The sequence below is a fragment of the Grampus griseus genome (genome assembly GCF_964374135.1).
Source record: "Grampus griseus genome assembly, chromosome: 16".
NCBI lineage: Eukaryota > Metazoa > Chordata > Mammalia > Artiodactyla > Delphinidae > Grampus > Grampus griseus.
Window position 1 is genome coordinate 67254694 of NC_139010.1, and position 20142 is coordinate 67274835.

The 20142-nt window shown below is 36.6% G+C and overlaps 1 protein-coding gene across 1 annotated transcript in view; it reads left to right on the plus strand.

Moving 5' to 3' along the window:
* The window catches only part of SMC3 (structural maintenance of chromosomes 3), a 32273-nt gene extending 19529 nt beyond the window's left edge, over positions 1-12744 (plus strand). Inside the window, exons 16-29 of the mRNA XM_082673575.1 lie at positions 471-631; positions 958-1099; positions 3076-3226; positions 4693-4845; positions 6195-6346; positions 7109-7267; positions 7914-8021; positions 8522-8630; positions 9283-9530; positions 9617-9829; positions 10152-10343; positions 10469-10646; positions 11716-11822; positions 12376-12744. Of these exons, the coding sequence (XP_082529701.1) occupies positions 471-631; positions 958-1099; positions 3076-3226; positions 4693-4845; positions 6195-6346; positions 7109-7267; positions 7914-8021; positions 8522-8630; positions 9283-9530; positions 9617-9829; positions 10152-10343; positions 10469-10646; positions 11716-11822; positions 12376-12447 (2145 nt within the window). The 3' untranslated portion in view covers positions 12448-12744. The remainder of the gene's footprint in view (positions 1-470; positions 632-957; positions 1100-3075; positions 3227-4692; positions 4846-6194; positions 6347-7108; positions 7268-7913; positions 8022-8521; positions 8631-9282; positions 9531-9616; positions 9830-10151; positions 10344-10468; positions 10647-11715; positions 11823-12375) is intronic.
* Positions 12745-20142: the final 7398 nt, after the last annotated feature.

Genomic DNA, 20142 nt, shown 5'->3' on the forward strand with positions numbered 1-20142 from the left:
TTTTTAGATGGCGAGTCCATTTTTAATGTTGATGTCATAGAACAGAATCCATGATATAAAGTATTGCACGTAGTTGGCATATTTCAAGGGAGCGACCTGTTTTTGGAGAGAGTGTTTAATCTCTGGTATTTTTTTTATTTTTTTATTTTTTTAAATTTTTATTGGAGTATAGTTGATTTACAATGTTGTGTTAGTTTCAGGCGTACAGCACAGTGAGTCAGTTATATATATACATATATCCAGTCTTTTTTTAGATTCTTTTCACCTATAGGCCATTACAGAGTATTGAGTAGAGTTCCCTGTGCTATACAGTATGTCCTTATTAGTTACCTATTTTATATATAATAGTGTGTATATGTCAATCCCATTCTCCCAATTTGGTATATTTTTTAATGCTTAGAGTAATGGGTTCATTTCTTACCAGCAGGAGTGCCATTGGCACTATTTTAATATTTTTCACTTCTAAACAGGCCATTTTAAATGGAATAGATAGTATAAACAAAGTGCTAGACCACTTTCGTCGAAAGGGAATAAACCAGCATGTTCAAAATGGCTATCATGGTATTGTGATGAATAACTTTGAATGTGAGCCTGCTTTTTACACATGCGTGGAAGTCACTGCTGGAAATAGGTGAGATGTTTTTGCTTGATATTTTGAGTTTTTAAAGGAAAGAGGGAATAAGAGTAACCTAAGAAACAACTTTTTGTAGTTTTAATACAATATGTCTCCCATTGTCGTCTATTCTCAGTTACTTAATTTTCTAATTAAAGATGTAGATGCTAAGTGTTTGTTCCTAATTGTAGAAGCTAGAAATTTCCCTTTTTTGTACTTCCTCTCCCTCCGTTGAAATTTTCTAAGTAGCCCTCCCCATACAAATTGGATTGCATAGAAAAAAAGTGAATTGTTTGCTTAAATGTTTATAGCACTTCAGATGTATCTGTTCTCTTTACATGTAGGTTGTTTTATCACATTGTTGATTCAGATGAAGTCAGCACGAAGATTTTGATGGAGTTTAATAAAATGAACCTACCTGGAGAGGTTACTTTTCTGCCTCTTAACAAATTAGATGTAAGGGATACTGCCTATCCTGAAACCAATGTGAGTTGATGTGTGTTAAGGTCTATCTTCCTTTCAATACGTTTTTTCTTGTGTTTAGCACATCCTAGTGCACAGGCACTGTACATTGGGATTCACGTGGTCTGTGAGATAAACATTCCTGTCTTACCGAAGAGCATAGTGCTGGATGAGGAAAGGAAGGGAGACAGAGGTCACAGCCAAGACATAAAACAAACCATTGCAAAATGTGCAAAGTGTTAAAATATTGGGTTGGCCAAAAAGTTCATTTGGGTTTTTCCTGAAGATGTTACGGAAGAACCCCAACGAACTTTTTGGCCAAACCATACATAAGCACAGGATACTTTGAGAGTGTATCTCAGGGAGACAAAATTAAGATGAAGTAGCTGGAGAAGAATTCCCTGAGGAACTATCATTTAAAGTAAATATTTTAAAGTTTTCTGAATGTACTTTTTTTAAATGGCTTATAAATTAGAGTAAAAATACCTAGCAAGATGACAGGCTCTGAAAGCATACTGTTGCTTTTGTTATTAGCTGGTATATTTTTAAACAGATTAAAAATGTTCCCTGGACATCATTCTTGAAAAAAATGTAATTGCTTTGAGGTGTTTGGCTTCAGAATATTGATGGTAGTAGCAACTATTTCACTATTTTTTAAGGTTAAAGCTAAAACCCTATGAGAATGATCTACAATTTAAGAGGAACAGTGAGAATCTTATAAGCCATTTTAGTGGTTAGCTTTTTCTTCTTTTAAATTTACGAATTATCTGTGAAGTTTTGGGGAGGAGAAATTGAGTCATAAATGTGATGTGTGAATGAAGCAAGACACACAAGAATGCATGTAAGCATGGTTCCCTTTACACTACCTGAACAAAATAAGCTTAGATGATATAACTAGAAGTGCAAGGAAGTAGTGACCACAAAGTTATATTGGGTTGGCCAAGAAGTTCGTTCGGGTTTTTCCTAACAGGTTATGGAAAAACCCGAATGAACTTTTAATAGTGTCATCCCCAGCAGGTAACCATTGAAGGTAACCACTATGATTAGGAAAGGGTTACACTCATGGCTTCTGGGTGTCAGTAGTGTTTTGTTTCATGTCCTGCACGGTGGTTATATTGGTGTTTGCTTCATAATTATTAATTTAAGCTTAACATATTATTGCATTTTTCTGTATGTAGGATGTATTTCTTTTTCTTTTTTTTTGCGGTATGCGGGCCTCTCACTGCTGTGGCCTCTCCCGTTGTGGAGCATAGGCTCCGGACGCACAGGCTCAGCGGCCATGGCTCACGGGCCTAGCCGCTCCGCAGCATGTGGGATCTTCCCAGACCAGGGCATGAACCCGTGTCCCCTGCATCGGCAGGCGGACTCTCAACCACTGCGCCACCAGGGAAGCCCGTATTTCTTAATTTAAAAATTCTGTTGCCAGTCGAGAGAAAAAAGGGAAAATAAATTTTATCTGAAAAACTTTTTTTCTGAATATCTAACTTAGGTTATATATCTGTAGATAGAGATAAAATAAAATGAAAATATTTTGAGGAAATACTACTAGTTTACATTTGGCCCTTCTATGTGACAGAGGCTATCCTAAGTGTTTCACATATATAACTTGCCTAGACTTAACAACTTTGTCAGGAAGGTACTGTTGTTATTGCAGTTTTATAGATGAAGTGACTGATACATAGAGAAGTTAAGCAACTTGTCCAGAGCACACATCTGAACAGCAGAACTGGGATTTGAGCTTGAGCAGTCTGGCTCCAGAGCCACTAAGCTCTTTATCACTGTGCTCTAATACTGAAAACCTGGATGATTTACATGAGCACAATTTCCAGTATATTTCAGTAGAATGATTTTTCTAACTTTTTCAGTATAAAAACCAACAGTTTTGAAATATAAAGGTATTTTGTTTGTATTTCAGGAAGATGTAATTCATGATTCTGCTAACACATTTTAATTAACTGTGTTTTGATCTCTTTGCTTGCTTGTAAAATATTCATTTTTAGGATGCTATTCCTATGATAAGTAAATTGAGGTACAATCCCAGATTTGACAAAGCTTTCAAACATGTGTTTGGAAAAACACTTATTTGTCGTAGTATGGAAGTTTCAACCCAGTTGGCCCGTGCTTTCACTATGGACTGCATTACCCTGGAAGGTTTGTAATAATAATTCTTAGCTTTGAACAAATAAATTCCATTTTAGTTTTAAGAGTGTTTGAAAATTCATGTCCAGTTATTTCTCTCTTTTTAAAATAGTTGGTTTCTTCAAGTCAGAATGTAAAAAGGGTCAACCTCTTTATATTTAGTTGATGTCTCTTAAGTATAATCATTTGATGTATAGTAGAGTTTCTTAACCTTTTTTGCACCATGGACTTCCTTTGGTTCTTTGGTGAAGCCTCCGGACCTGTTCTCAAAATGTTATATTTTATTCATTTATTTTTGGCCTCATTTGGGTCTTCGTTGCTGCGCACGGACTTTCTGTAGTTGCTGTGAGCGGGGGCTACTCTGCGTTGCAGTGCACGTGCTTCTCATTGCGGTGGCTTCTCGTGTTGTGGAGCACGGGCTCTAGGCCCACAGGCTTCAGTAGTTGTGGCTCGCGGGCTTAGTTGCTCCGTGGCATGTGGGATCTTCCTGGACCAGGGCTCAAAGCCGTGTCCCCTGCATTGGCAGGCAGATTCTTAACAACTGCACCTCAAGGGAGTCCTCAAATTTTCTTAGTTGTCCAAAAATATTTTTCTATCCAGGATCCAATCAAGGATGCATTCAATGCCTTTTCTTTAGATTCTTTCAGTTTCAGTATAACAGGTCTCCCGTTTTCCTCCCACCCCAAGAAATTCACTTTCTCAAAGTCTTGTGTTCTGGATTATCTTACTGCTTTCTCTTCATTAGGTTTAGGTTAAGCATTCTTGGCATGAGTGATGTGTACTTCTTATTGCACTACACAATGTGTCCCACTGTTACTGATGCCAGGTTTGACCACTAACAAATCTTGGTTGTAAAGATGCCTTATCCCCTTTGTAATTAATAAGTGATATGTGGGATTATCCTTTAAGAATACATGAATATCAGGTTCCCCCAAACTTCTTCACCAGTGGTTTAGCATGCTTTGGTGACCCTTGCTTGACTCAAGTTAATACATTGGGGGTTTCTAAATGGTGGTTCTAAAATTCTGTGATTGCTTCTATATTTATTAGCTGTCACTCTTCTGTAAAGAGCCCCATCCTTTTTTCTTTTTTATGTATTGCTGTGATTCATGGACTTCTTTTTTTAATTCAGTGTATTATCACATTGCCATCATCATTTTTGATTTTCAGATTTTCCCATTTGTGGCTAGTGGGAATTTCAAGCTAGGTTCTGTGTCCTGTTGACATGTTCCTATTAGTCTTTAACACTTCTTTCCTTTCTGGCGGATGTTCAGGCTCACCTAGAAGGTATATTTTTTTAAATGCAAATGTTAATGTTGTAAAGCAAAATTTTTTCCAGAGTGACTTAAACTCTTAACTTTTACATTCTTATTAAATAGGTAAAGCCTTTAGATTAGTCATTTGATTATTAATCAGTTTATTATTGAATAAAGAAGTTGTTATACAGAATTACTAATTTTCTTATGTTTTGTTTATAGGTGACCAAGTTAGTCATCGGGGTGCTTTAACTGGAGGCTATTATGATACAAGGAAGTCTAGACTTGAATTACAAAAAGATGTTAGAAAAGCAGAAGAAGAACTAGGTGAGCTTGAAGCAAAGCTCAATGAAAATCTGCGCAGAAATATTGAAAATATCTTTTTGTCCTGTGTTGCTGTAGAGAAATAACTGTTTTGGTTGGGAATATAGAATCTTTTGCATGTTAGATGTATTTTCTCATATGCCGTGGGGAAAAGTATCCCATGTGTTTGACTTTTATTTAAGCACAGGAGCTTATGTAGTAAGTCTTTAAATTCTGAAGACAGGGAAAACTAAAAACTATTTTAACATCCTTTGCTTAGCTGTTAAATAGCTAGTAGCAATAAATCTACTTCTGAGAGAAAAGAACCTGAGGAATACAAAAATTTAAGGTTATGGAGGGAACTGAGGAGTATTTGTCAGACAGTTTTATAGGAGGAAAACCAGGATAGTATTTCAGTGGAAGAAGGGTGGACAGTATCAGGAATGCCACATACTAAGTAGAAGTTAAATATATAAAGGTTGAAAAATGTCCATTAGAGGTTATTATCTTGAGGCTCAGATTTAGTATTAGTGGAGGAAATGGCCATCAAAACGCAAGTCTTAGTAACCATAGTTCTCTTAGTTCTTTCAAATAAAAATGGTGTTCTGTGAAGAGTGACTAGTTCGATTCACAACTGTGAGACACTTGTGCACGTGCATCTTCTTAAAACAACCATGGTATAAGGTGGAAGTGCTTTATGTGTACTTTGCATTATGTCACACAATATTAAGTACAGGTACTCAAGCAGCAAAAATAATTATTTTTACTGCTTCATTAGGATATTCTTTATTGGAACTGGCATTTTTTAAAATGTGAGTTTATAGCTTTTCTGTCATCAGTTGCAAGCAAAAGCACAAAGAAAAAGGTAAACAGACATCTTAGTTTTAACTTTGCAGGGGTCTGCATAGCATACTTTTGAGAACTGCCCAAATTTGGCAAGATGTGAGCACGAAGCATGGGGAAATACTAATAAAAAAGAGGTTTACAGTAGGCACCAACTACTTTCCTGTATTTGATAATCCAGCTAGATGGAGTTATTCTACATCGGGCAAGACCTCCTCTTCATATCTGACTCCCTTATATAGTGCTGTAAGCATAATAGATTATATAGTAAATATTTGTTGAATGAAAAAATATATATGTATTTCATTTAGCTTCCTTTAGGGCTTCCCAGGATTGTATTTATTATTTATTTTTTTGTATAGCAATTAGTAAAACAGTATGTGTGTTATTTTGAGAGAGAAGTGGGGTGAAATGTTTTAAGCTGCTTTTATGACTGAACACAGTGTAGTATTTAATTCAGTGTTGTTATGGTCCATAAATTTGTGGAAATAGCTTTATTTACGGGTAAAGAAAAGGAAGGGGGATACACAATGTTTTGTTAACAGGCACCAAAGAGAATTTTCCTTAGCCTTGTATATGGATTAATAATGAAATTGATCAGCTGATGAACCAAATGCAGCAGATAGAGACTCAGCAAAGGAAATTTAAAGCATCTCGAGATAGCATATTATCAGAAATGAAGATGTTAAAAGAGAAGAGGCAGCAGTCAGAGAAAACCTTTATGCCCAAGGTTCGTTAAGTATGCTTTTTTTAATAGATTTGTTTTAATTATAAAGATTTGGGGTGGACCATATATTATATAAGTTATATAACATATACATTCTGTTCCATTTTCATTTAGGCCCATACTTTTGGGAATCTACATGTATCTTTATCACACTTTTACCCATGAGTACCCAGAGTCTCCTTTTGTAGGCCTCATTCAGACTTTCCAACTTCATTAAACAAATAGGCATTTTGAGCTGCGGCATAATAGCACTGCCTGATAGTAGTCAGCCAGTATCCATTTTTGTCTATAAAGTACTATTTATGGATTTATTTGATTGCATTCTGTCCAGATTGTGCCAAAATGAGTAGAAAGTAAACTATTACTGCTATTACAAATGATAATACACATTGGTGTCATAAACATGAAGCAGTTTTGACAAAAAACTATTAATTTTGTACATCAATAGTACTAAAACAACGAAGTTTAGAATATATATATATGCACCCACAATTATACCACCCTAACATTCTAGCAACTTCTTTATATAGCTTGACCATGGAATATGATGTGTTACACACATCCTGCAAATACTGCATCATAAATATTTTTCTTGTTGCTACATAGTTCTAATTATCAAATATAATGGATATCTAATATTTAATTGAGTTAATATGATTACTTAGCTCACTTTAATATCAAATTTAGATAGTTGCCAATTTTTCACTATTATAAGTGATACACTGACTAGTACGTTTATTAATAAATGGATAATCTGTCATATAGCAACGTAGCTTACAAAGTTTGGAGGCAAGTTTGCATGCTATGGAGTCCACCAGAGAATCGCTGAAAGCAGAACTTGGAACTGATTTGCTTTCTCAACTTAGTCTGGAAGATCAGAAGAGAGTAGATGCACTGAATGATGAAATTCGTCAACTTCAGCAGGCAAGTAGAGTTGACAGGAAAAAAATTTTTTGTTGACAATTGGCTGTTGTGAAAAGTGTCTTTCTGGCTAATAAAGGAATGTGAAAGAGATTATTGAGAAAATATAAGACTTATTAGACTTCTAATATCCATTAAAGTAAATGAGGTTTTAATAAGTTTTTCCAAACCATATGTTAGGATTGTGTAAGAAATCTTTGTTTTCTTTCATCTTACTTAATGCCCATTTGTCATTGGTAAGATGGAGCTTGTCACCTTTGCTGTATTTATTGACCTGACCACCTTTACATATTTAATAATATTGTCTTGATTAAACATTTTAACAACATTTGATTTTTAAATACAGAGATGTAAGCAATTAATACTAAGTTCAAAACACGAAAAGCAGGAAAAGAAAAATATTTTTGGTAGCATGCCTTATAAAAAGAACCAGGCACAGAAACAGCATTCTGAATAGATAAGAGGGAAAATGAAGAAAATACAGGGCTTTTTTTTTTTTTTTTTTTTTACATATAGGGCCTTTTGGAAAGGTGTAAAATTATTTCAGCTCATTTGAACAAAAATAATGGAGAAAACAACAGATTGATAGCATTCCTGTATGTGAAATGTGCATGGCTGTGTAGACAAAGAATTTTGTTTTTTCTTCTAGGAAAACAGACAGTTGCTAAATGAAAGAATTAAGTTAGAAGGTATTATTACTCGAGTAGAGACTTACCTCAACGAGAATTTAAGAAAGCGCTTGGACCAAGTAGAACAGGTATGTTCTTTTTCTAGGGTTCCTTGACAAGCATAACCTTTTGATAATGCTCATATGAGAGACTCTGATTTAGAGTATGGGCTCTGGGGACAGAAAGCCTAGCAGTCTGACCACCTGCCCTGGCTTGGAGTTCTAGCACTGCCACCTAGTGTACAGTACTGGGCAAGTCATCTGATATTTCTAAGCTCCAGTTTCCTCTTGTGTAAAATAAGCATAGCAGTAGTACCTGTTTTGTATGATTATCTGGCACATTCTAGGTAGTAAATATTAGTTATGAATATTTTCTCATCAGTAGTCAGATGCTAAGAAGTTTTCTGGTAATTTTTTCCCCTTTAATGGATACATTAAGTATTTACAATTATTTTAAATATGTTTTTTGGTTTTCTTAAGTGTTTATTCAGACATATCAACAGCTATATAAACGGCAGTTATAACATTTTGAAACTAACAAAATTCATATTTTTGTGGTTTAATGCTCTTAAGTTCCTTTTGTGTTGTAGGAACTCAATGAACTGAGAGAGACAGAAGGGGGTACTGTTCTCACTGCTACAACCTCAGAACTTGAAGCCATCAATAAAAGAGTAAAAGATACCATGGCACGATCAGAAGGTGAATTTTTATTTAGTAAAAATATTTTTGGTATTTAGTTAAATTTAGCTTATTGGTTTTATAGGATTGTTTACTACAAAATGAAATATCCAAATAGGCAAAAGCATGTACCAATAGTTTTATGTGTTTTCCATCATCATAAACAGTTTATAGTGAACAGAGTTTAGGGTGTTGATTATAAATAGTAACCTTTGTTTTGTTGAAATGTTTGTGACAATTTTATGAGAGACCATAATATTACTAGTTTCATTGACAAAAGTACGAAATAGCTGAATCAAGTTTCTTATCACTAGTTGCTGAGAAGAAAACTATTTTAGGTTTTTATAAACATTAAATGTAAACTGTATACCTTGACTCATGTACACTCCCAATTTTGTTCTGAAGTTTTTCATAAGTTTTCACAGTAAAATTTAAACCTATTTATTTTGATAGATTTGACCTTGAAAATCTTTAGTCACCTAACACTCTGGCTTTAAAACAGGTGTTTTGGGGAAATCCCTGGCGGTCCAGTGGTTAGGACTCTATGCTTCCACTGCTGAGGGCCTGGGTTCAATCCCTGGTCATGGAACTAAGATTCCTCAAGCCACGCAGCTTGGTCAAAAAAATAATAAAATAGGTGTTATGGCCTAATTTGGTTTTCCCCCCATTTTAGATTTGGACAATTCCATTGATAAAACAGAAGCTGGAATTAAGGAGTTGCAGAAAAGTATGGAGCGCTGGAAAAATATGGAAAAAGAACACATGGATGCTATAAATCATGACACTAAAGAACTAGAAAAGATGACAAATCGACAAGGCATGCTACTGAAGAAGAAAGAAGAGTGTATGAAGAAAATTCGAGAACTTGGATCACTTCCCCAGGAAGCATTTGAAAAATACCAAACACTGAGCCTCAAACAGGTAAATCTAATTGGTTTTAAATTTGAAATCTCATTGCAAATTTCCCTGTATGTGGATTTATTTACACATTTTTTTCCTCTTTATAGTTGTTTCGAAAACTTGAACAGTGCAACACAGAATTGAAGAAGTACAGCCATGTTAACAAAAAAGCTTTAGATCAGTTTGTAAATTTCTCTGAGCAGAAAGAAAAGTTAATAAAGCGGCAAGAAGAGTTGGATAGGGGGTACAAATCAATCATGGAACTGATGAATGTACTTGAACTTCGAAAATATGAAGCTATTCAGTTGACTTTCAAACAGGTATGTTTCTATTTGTAGTAAACACACAAGCTAAAGTCTTCAGGTATTATTCAGTCTGTTATTCAATTTGTAAAGATTTTTAAACTTTTTTTCCACTGATAATTGGATCTGAAACATAAAAACAAATCCAGTATATAGGTTGCAAATATAGTAACTGGAATGTTTTATACAGCTCTTAAAGGGGATCCAATCTGTTATTCTTGTTCTTAAGATTAAAAAAATAAAACTATTTTTGATTGCTTTTAAATTTTATCTTTTTTTAAAAAAATACATATTCCAGTTGACACCCTATCTATCTATCTATCTATCTGTTTATTTTAAGGTATCCAAAAACTTCAGTGAAGTATTCCAAAAGTTGGTACCTGGTGGCAAAGCTACTTTGGTGATGAAGAAAGGAGATGTGGAAGGCAGTCAGTCTCAGGATGAAGGAGAAGGGAGTGGTGAAAGTGAGAGGGGCTCTGGGTCACAAAGCAGTGTTCCATCAGTTGACCAGTTCACTGGAGTTGGAATTAGGGTAAAATACCTTTACATTCAATTTTCCCCAGAGCGTTATCATAGTAGAATTTGTAGACTATTTTGCGAATCTAAATTGGTACATTTTTACCCCTTTGAGATATAACTCATTAAATATTTTCTTAGGTGTCATTTACAGGAAAACAAGGTGAAATGAGAGAAATGCAACAGCTTTCAGGTGGACAGAAATCCTTGGTAGCTCTTGCTCTGATTTTTGCCATTCAGAAATGTGACCCAGCTCCTTTTTACTTGTTTGATGAGATTGACCAGGCTCTGGATGCTCAGCACAGAAAGGCTGTGTCAGGTACAGTTTTGGTTTCATAGTTTCATAGTAACTTGCTAGAAATGATAGCTTACCTCTTTTTTTTTTTTTTTTTTTTTACTTTTTTTTTTCCTCTTCATCCCCACTCCACTAAATTCCCTCACTTTCTTTTTTTTAAAAATTTATTTATTTATTTTTGGCTGCATTGGGTCTTCGTTGCTGCGCTCAGGCTTTCTTTAGTTGTGGCAAGCGGGGGCTACTCTTCGTTGCGGTATGTGGGCTTCTCATTGAGGTGGGTTTGTTGCGGAGCATGAGCTCTAGGCCCGCAGGCTTCAGTAGTTGTGGCACGTGGGCAGCAGTAGTTGCGGCTCGCAGGCAGCAGTAGTTGTGGCTTGCGGGCTTAGTTGCTCCGTGGCATGTAGGATCTTCCCAAACCAGGGCTCAAACCCATGTCCCCTGCATTGGCAGGCATATTCTTAACCACTGTGCCACCAGGGAAGCCCCAATAGCTTACCTCTTTTATAGTATATTTCTTGTTGCCTGAGATATCCAGGGAGCCTGGACAGGGTATTAGTAAATAAAATAATTTCTCTTTGAACAATTTTTCAAAAACCTAGTATTAGACTGCAAAGTTTAGTTCTGTGAGAAATAGATGTAATAATTGAAAATCCTCCTCCAGTTAAACTTTTATACAAACGTCTCTCCTTTAAACACTTTTTCTCAATGCTTGAATAGTCCCTGTCATAAACAATGTTGATGTGTTTAAATAATCTATATGTGATTTTTAGTAAGTTTATGCAAACAAATCCAGTATACAGGTTGGGGGTGTGGGTAGCAGGAAAAGGTTGCTTTTGGTTTTTTGTGTGAGAAAATTTACTTTGCTCTGACATTATTTCTAATGCTGTGTTAGAAGGTGTTGCTTCTTTATATTCTGTAACTAAGTTATTTGTGTTAAAGATTTATCCCTAGTTTAAGAAACAAGTTGATATTTTTTGTAGATGTATGCATGCAGGCAGTTTTAAGTTTTAGGTAAGAGTAAAAAGATAGTTGCTTTTTAAATTTTCATTTCAACTAAAAAAGGGTTTTATTAGATTACTATTTCTTTTTACAGATATGATTATGGAACTTGCTGTACATGCTCAATTTATTACAACTACTTTTAGGCCTGAATTGCTTGAGTCAGCTGACAAATTCTATGGTGTAAAGTTCAGAAATAAGGTAATTTTTTTTATATTAAGTTTAAGTTTATGTAGTATTCAATCCATTATACTGTTGAATTCTTGTTTTATGTTACTTAAGTATGAAAAAATTTAGAAAGTTATTGAAAAAAACTTAAAATGCCTGTGAAGGTTATCAGTTTCTTTTGTAGCATTCATTGCATTGGTTTTATTTTTATTGGCATTAAGAGACACTATCTTCCTATCTATCTCTTTAGTGCTTATTTAATTCACAGTCTTAAGCAGTTACATAAGTTCATTTATATTTGGTTAGACCACACAACTCTTCCTGGTGCTTTCAGCCTTAAGATTCTTTAAAATAGCAAAGTAATAAAAACTGAACAAAAATATGGTTCAAATATTTTTAAACTCATGCATTGAACAAACAGCATTGTAAATAAAGGTTTTATCAGTCAGTGTTTTAGAGTCATTTGACTTGTTATGTAAAATATTCAGGTGATTGGGTGTATTTTTAAAATATTACCCTATACAGGGGAACACTGATATATTTCTTTAAGATTTAACAGATCTTGTTTTTAACATTTATTCTTCAGGTTAGTCATATTGATGTGATCACAGCAGAGATGGCCAAAGACTTTGTAGAAGATGATACCACTCATGGTTAATTGGAAAATACTTCCCATTGGTTTGGAAGATGTGTATAGTAATATGATCCTCATACCCAGGAACTGTAAATTTAAACCTAAATATCTGGTCATTATTAATAGTTTTCAGACTTAGAGCATACATAGCCCTTTTATATTTCTGTCATTGTATTTTATAACATGCTCTGTAATGTTACATTTCTACTTATAGTTTAAGAATTTTTCCCACACAACCTTTTGTAAAGTGTCCTCCTATTTTAAATCTTTTAAAATGTGCTAAATAGTCTTTCCTAATTATTTTATCTGTTATATTGCCTCTTTTTTATAGCTTCAATTAAATAATTCGTTTTATGACTTTGTGTTTTATGTGGCTTTTTATTTATGGTTCTATGATTAGAAACAAATTTTTCTTAAATATCTACCTTTTGTTTTGCTTAAGAAAAGGTCTGCCTTCACCTAAAAGAAGATTTTTTTTTTTTTTTTTTTTTTTTTTGCGGTACGCGGGCCTCTCAGTGTTGTGGCCTCTCCTGTTGCGGAGCACAGGCTCCGGACACGCAGGCTCAGAGGCCATGGCTCACGGGCCCAGCCGCTCCGTGGCATGTGGGATCTTCCCGGACCAGGGCACAAACCCGTGTCCCCTGCATTGGCAGGCAGACTCTCAACCACTGTGCCACCAGGGAAGCCCCTAAAAGATTTTTAAAACACAGTTTAATATTCTGTTGAATTACAGCAGTGATTCCCAATCCTGGCTGCATTTTTAAATCCATAAGTGAGCTTTTAAAAATGTAACATTGCTGGGCTTCCCTGGTGGCGCAGTGGTTGAGAATCTGCCTGCCACTGCAGGGGACATGGGTTCGAGCCGTGGTCTGGGAAGATCCCACATGCCACAGAGCAACTAGGCCCATGAGCCACAACTACTGAGCCTGCGCATCTGGAGCGTGTGCTTCACAACAAGAGAGGCCGCAACGGTGAGAGGCCCGCACACTGCGATGAAGGGGCCCCCACTCGCTGCAACTAGAGAAAGCCCTCGCACAGAAACGAAGACCCAACACAGCCAATAATAAATTAATTAATTAAAAAAAAATGTAACATTGCTGAAATCTTTCCCTAGACCACTTGAATCGAAATCTTTAAGGCATAGGGTCTTGTTCATTGTTAATTCTAAAGTTCTGCAAGGTGATTCTGACCCTCAGTGAGGGTTAGAACCCCTGCTTTAACTCAATGTAACAGTCCTTTAAAAAGTATTTTTAATTTAAAACGGCAGTGTGTTTAATAGAAGTTGGGGAGAGTATCCAAGAAATTGAGCTATAAAATTTCCTTGTTTTTCTGGATAAGTAGTTTGGAAAACCTTGTTATTGAAACATTGGTCTTTTCCCAGATTAGAGCTTTGCTGCTTATTGTGTTTTAAAATTGCTTTATTGAGGTAATTCATACCGTAACATTCACCCATTAAAATGGTGCAATTCAGTGCTTTTTAGTTTATTCACAGAATTGTGCAACTACCTCTACAATCTAATTTTAGAACATTTCAGTTACCCCAAAAGTAACACTGTACCCATTAGCAGTCACTCTACATCTCCCTCTCCCCTTATCATTTCTCTGGCGACCACAAATCTACTTTGTCTCATACTATGGATTTGCCTGTTCTGGACATTTCATATAAATGGAATCATACAGTATGGGACCTTTTGTGACTGACTTCCTTTATTTAGCATGTTTTCAAGGTTCATTTATGTTGTAGCACATACCGGGACTTGATTCCTTTTTATTGCTGAATAATATCCCATTGTATGAATATACAATTTGACCCTTGAACAACATGGGTTTGAACTGCTCAGGTTCACTTATACTTGGGTTTTTTTCAGTATAGCACCTGTATTGTCATTTTATTGATCTTTAAGTATGAGGATAAAGATTGTGTTCATAATATGAGGAATCAAAAGATCTAGGGTTTGAGGCCTTATTCTATCCAAACTGTTTTAGCTTCCTGCCCTTGGGTGAGTAATTTATCAATTCCTTTGTTTTTGAGGCAGAGATAACAGTACATGAATTTTCAACCCCAAAGGGGAGTCAGCACCACTAACCTATATGTTGTTCAAGGGTCAACTGTATACCATGGTTTGTTTATCCATTCATTAGTTGGACATTTGGGTTGTTTCTACCTTTTGGCTATTATAAATAATGCTATTTATGAACAAGTTTTTTTTGTGTGAATATGTTTTCATTTTTCTTGGGTATTTACCCTGGATTGGAATTGTTGGGTCATATGGTATGTTTAACATTTTGAGGAACTGCCAGACTTTTCCAAAGGCTGCACCATTTTACATTTCCACCAGTAATATATGAGGGCTATGTTTTTTTCCACATCCTCACCAATACTTATTTTTCTGTCTTTTTAGTATAGCCATTCTTATGTGAAGTAGTACCTCATTGTGGTTTAAATTTGCATTTTCCTAATGACTAATGATGGTAAGCATCTTTTTATGTGCTTACTGGTCATTTATATATTTTCTTCAGCGAGATGTCTGATACATATATGGGCAAAATATATGGGCATATATATGGGCAAAATATATGGGCATATATTTTGCCCATATTTAAATTCTGTTACTCGTGTTTTTATTATAGAATCATAGTTTGCATTATTATAGAATACTAATAACAGAAGTTAGAGTTCTTTATTCTGGATGCAAAAGACCCTTGTCAGGTGTGTGACTTGTAAATACCCCAGCCCTTGGATTGTCTTTTTACTTTCTTAATGGTATCTTTTGAAGCATAACATTTAAAAGAAATAAGCTCGTTTGTCCAGATTTCCTCCTAAGGACACCAGTCAGATTGGATTAGGGCCCACTCTCTCCAGCCTTATTGTAACTTGATCACCTCTTTAAAAGGTCCTGTCTCCAAAACAGCAGTGATATTTGGAGGTAGTGGGTTTGGGACTTAAACATGTACATTTGGAGGGGGGATACAATTCAGCCCATAACAGTTACCGTGGTACATTTTTCCCCAAACCTGGGTACATTTAGTTTTTCAACTATAGATTTTGCCAGTTTTTCCACTAATGCCTTTTTTTCTCAGATCCCACAGAGGATACATTACTTTTACTTGTCATGTCTCCTCTGGTCTGTGACAGTTTCTTAGTCTGTTTTTCATCCTTGACAGTTTTGAGGACTGCTTTTCAGATGTTTTGTAGAATGTCCCTCAATTTGCCCTTGTCTGCTATTTTTCTCATGGTTAAACTGGAGTTAAATATATAATACTATAGAGGTGAAATGTCCTCATCACATCACAGCAGCAGTGCCTGTTATTTTAACATGCTTTATCACTGGTGATGTTTACCTCGATCACCTGCCCAAGATTGTTTGTCAGGTTTCTTCACTATAGTTACTTTTTTCCCCCTTTGACACTCCTTTGGAAGCAAGTCACCAGTACAGCCTATACTGGGTTAAATACTCTTGTGTCCTTGGAAATCTCCCTTATTCTACTAGGTCTTTTTTGTAGATTCTTTGAGATTTTCTACATAATCATATCATATGCAAATAGAGACAGTTTTATTTCTTCCTTTTTAATATATATACCATTTATTTCTTGCTGACTTTTTTTACCCTCAGTTTATAGTTGTTATCTACAAGAGGTTTGGTTTGTTAGGAGTCTCCATTGGTGGGAGCCAGAAATCCCTAAAGAGGCACTTCTAAAATGAGGAAAAAGTATTGTGACTTTAAAATGTACATTCACTTTGAGTTTTCATTTTGACCAGCTGAATCTCTGTAGAGTTTAAACGTTCAGTATATTGTTTATAGTTTTGCCATAATATAACTGATCTTCCCTAACAGAGAATTTAGTATAAGAAATACTCTAAGACCCCATTCAAAGGGTTATGTAAGCACAGTATCTTTCTGATATTCCTAAAATGTTTCTTAAGCATCTCCCCAAGAATAATCATTATGAGTCACTACCTGTGGAGATTGAAATGGTATATAGTTTATGATCTATAACTTTGCCCTGATATGACCCACCCTCTATAATAAAGAATTTGGCAAGGGATGTTACCTGCATGCCATCATTCTAGAACTTCCTAATAATCTTAAGCATCTCCCCAAGAATATCAGTATAAATGAGACTCCAGTGGATTTGTAACAATAAGCACCTAGATAATGAAACATAGAATATAAATATAAAGCCCATATTCCTTGTTATATCTCAGTCATAAATTTATTGTTTTATTTTTATTTTTGCGCCGCGCTGCACAGCTTGTGAGATCTTAGCTCCCCGACCAGGGATTGAACCTGGGCCCCCGGCAGTGGATGTGCAGAGTCCTAAGCACTGGACTGCCAGGAAATTCCCTATAAATTATTAATTCTTAATGAAAATGAATAGAAAAATGTGACAATCCTGGACATACTTGGCTAACCCAGAAACTTAGAGGAAGGAAAGAAATTCACCAAAGGAATTAGCCAGTGATTCATAAATCTAAAAAGTGCTTCTCTGTGGCTGGATAGTCCTGTCCTGATTTTTCCACTTTGAGATTTTGTTAATATTGTTACCAAGTATTAGTAGATTTGAAGTGTGTATATAATTTTATATCCTGAATTTTCACTTAGTAATACAATATAAAATATTCCTCTGTTTAACCTCTTCAGAAACAAAATTTTAACGGCCACAAAATTCTGTCAAATAGAAGTAGCCTAATTTACTTAAAATACCTCCTCCTGTTGGGTGCTTAGATTGTTTCCTTTTGGCTACAATGCCAAAAACAAACCCCCTTAAACTGAGCATTTTTACACAGAACTGTGGAAATTTAGGATTATTTTCCCAAGATAGAAAGTTGTTTGTATAATTTTTGCACCTTTTTAAAGAATGTAAAATATGGAATGGTTAGCTCTTTGTTCTCCCTGGTTAACTATGGAAGTAAGAGATATTTTGTACCATAATTGTACAGTGTTGATTGGTCCTCCTCGTTACACCCAGTAACAGATTTTAAGGGCGAGTTACCACCATCTTTAGTTTTCTTTACCTTTTCCCTCCCCACCCTTCTCCCCTTTTCTTTAGCCCTTTACCTATTTAGGTACACTCTGATCACTTGTGTCCCTGAATGTCCTAGGGGGATTGGGTTACTCCCGGTTGCCAGACTTCTGCATGAAAGATGTTAGTGTTGCTCCATAAATCTGCCACCATGTGGCACCGAGTCTCCCCTTCCTAGAGACAGAGAGTCTCCTGGGTGTAAGAGCCCTTGTGGCAGCCAGTAACTGCACAGGGATATGAGGCAGCATAGAGATTAGGTTTTCAAGGAGAATGTGGATATATTTACTCTCTCAAGTCATCACATTGGTTGGTATAAGTCTATTGCAAAGAGGACATTAACATTTGAATGTCACCTTTTATGTATTCTCTGTGCTTCAGACCAGTGCATGGCATGTTGATTATATAATACACAAGCAGTCAGGTGTGCAGTGGTGCCAAGTCCTGCTTTAGCCTCATAAGTTAAGTCTGAAATTTTTCCTTCATTAAAGATGATAGTTATAAAGACTGGTAACATAAAAGTACATATAGGTGAGAGAGAGAGAAAAACAAACAGTAGGAAGTTGAATTTGACGGACATGGATGTGAGACCAAATCATTTGGAACCAAGGTCACAGAGGCAGTTAATGTGTAACATAGTAAAAGGGTCGTGCCACTTCTAAGGCAGAAGCCTTTGCTAGGAGAGGTTTTTCAAACAGGAATCTATCATACGCCCTCAGAATTAGAAACGATGACTGCAAAGGTTTGCTTCAGCTTTGTCTATGCAGCTATTTTTTTCTCCTGATATTCTAAATTTCAAGTTACTTTGTTTATTTCCAGAACCGCTAGAGGGGGACCTTGACGCATGCCAACCCCTCCATTTTTCCAGTCTAGTTTTCAAACTAGTTTCCTCTTTAGTTCCTCATTAGTAGAGTTCCAGGAGCAACGAGAAGGTCAAGGTGTGATATTCTTGAGATTGCCCTGTTGCTGGAGTTTATGAGCTAAGTGCTCATAAAGTGGATGCTTTCAGCCAAGGTACCTAGTGCTCGCAACAGGTTGTATTGCTATTTAGAAAGATACACAGCAGCTGTTTAATAGGATCTCGTTAACAAAATGGCAACACTTTCTTCCAACAGCCCTACTTGTTTCTCAGAGCAGCATTTTTTTCTGCTGGTGCCTTCTGAATCCTTCTGTAGACCCACAAGAGATTGTCTTCGTTTTCCCTGTTTCCTATTTCTGACTCACACCTTGCATCCCTTAATGGAAACACCTTCACCTATTACGTTGCTTTTCAGTTTACCATTTCAGCATCATCTCCCCAACACTACTGAGTCAGAATTAGGATCTCTTACATTCTCTCACAGAGTGATGACAATACTTAATGATTTGTTTTTTTGTTAGAAACTTAGTTAGCACCCCTGTAGCCTTGGAGAAAGCACTATTATCCTCTTTAGGATTTTCCCAGAAGTCCAGTTTCTGTACTGCTGGAGAATAAAGTGTTCATCCTCTCGGTGAGCAGGTGTGAAGGAGCATGTGTGCCTGCCTGTGCACATGCACGGCCCTGCCTCTGTGCCTCAGCTGGCGTCACACAGTGGCCTAAATCTTGTCCTCCCTAACACTCCATCCATCCATGCCCGTGATGCAAATACTGGCACCAAGCGTGGCCTTATGATGCACTGGAGTTTAAGGCACAAGTAGAGAAATAAGCAACATGGTGTTTCACTTCTGAGGTGAGAGTGTCTGTCTTTCATCTCAGTTGTGAGATTAAAGCTCTGGAACCTTCAAGAAAGAGAAATTACTGAAGCTGCATGCCAAAGAGGTCCTTCCAGTGACTCTTTGCTTTCTTTTTCTTGTGGACACGCTCCTGGGATGTCTGTCTGTCTAACCTCTGCCCTTGGCTGGGTATTAAAACGAAACGTTTGGGGACTTCCCTGGCAGTCCAGTGGTTAGGACTCTGCACTCCCAGTGCCCAGGCACTGGGTTCGATCTCTGGTCAGGGAACTAAGATCCTGCAAGACACGCAGTGCAGCAAAAAAAAAAAAAAAATTTCAATTTCAGGTGGTCGACTTGTAAGTGGTCCCCGAAAAGGAACTGCAAATCCAAAACCAGGAGCCCCCTTCCCCCCCCCCCCCCACTCTGTATCACACAAGCATCTTTGCAGAGGAGGATGCTGGCTGAGTGCTTTTGATTCTGGAATTCTCTAGCAGTTAACCATCAACTCCTCTTAAGTCCCCCAACCCTATTCTCTGCTCCCAATTTGAAAAAGGCAAAGGTTGCACATTGAGCACTGCCACCACTGCCACTCTTCCCTAGCCTCTTAGAGCTCAGTTTTCCCTGAGGAGAGCCTGGGTTCAGTCCTCATCCATCTTATCTTCCAGTTCTGAAGAGCAGGACTGTGATCTGTGCCCCTTCCCATACCATCCCTTTTCTCTTTTGGTTCTCAAATCCATTTAATTAGTCTTCACTTTGTAGTTTGCAGGTATAGGAAGGTTTTAAAGCAGTAACTTGAGACATTTGAGGTAGAGGCAGACTTGGGATAGAACTAAGAATAGTTGCAGGTGACCAAGACTTTAGACACACTAGTGCAGGGGCAGGGCACGGGGGGGGGGGTAAAAATTTTATTTGTTCTTCAAGGCTGAAAAGGTTCTCTGGTCTCAGGAAGTCAGGCCCCCTTTCTGGGACCTCCACAATCTATTCTTGCTCCAACAGATTGAATCT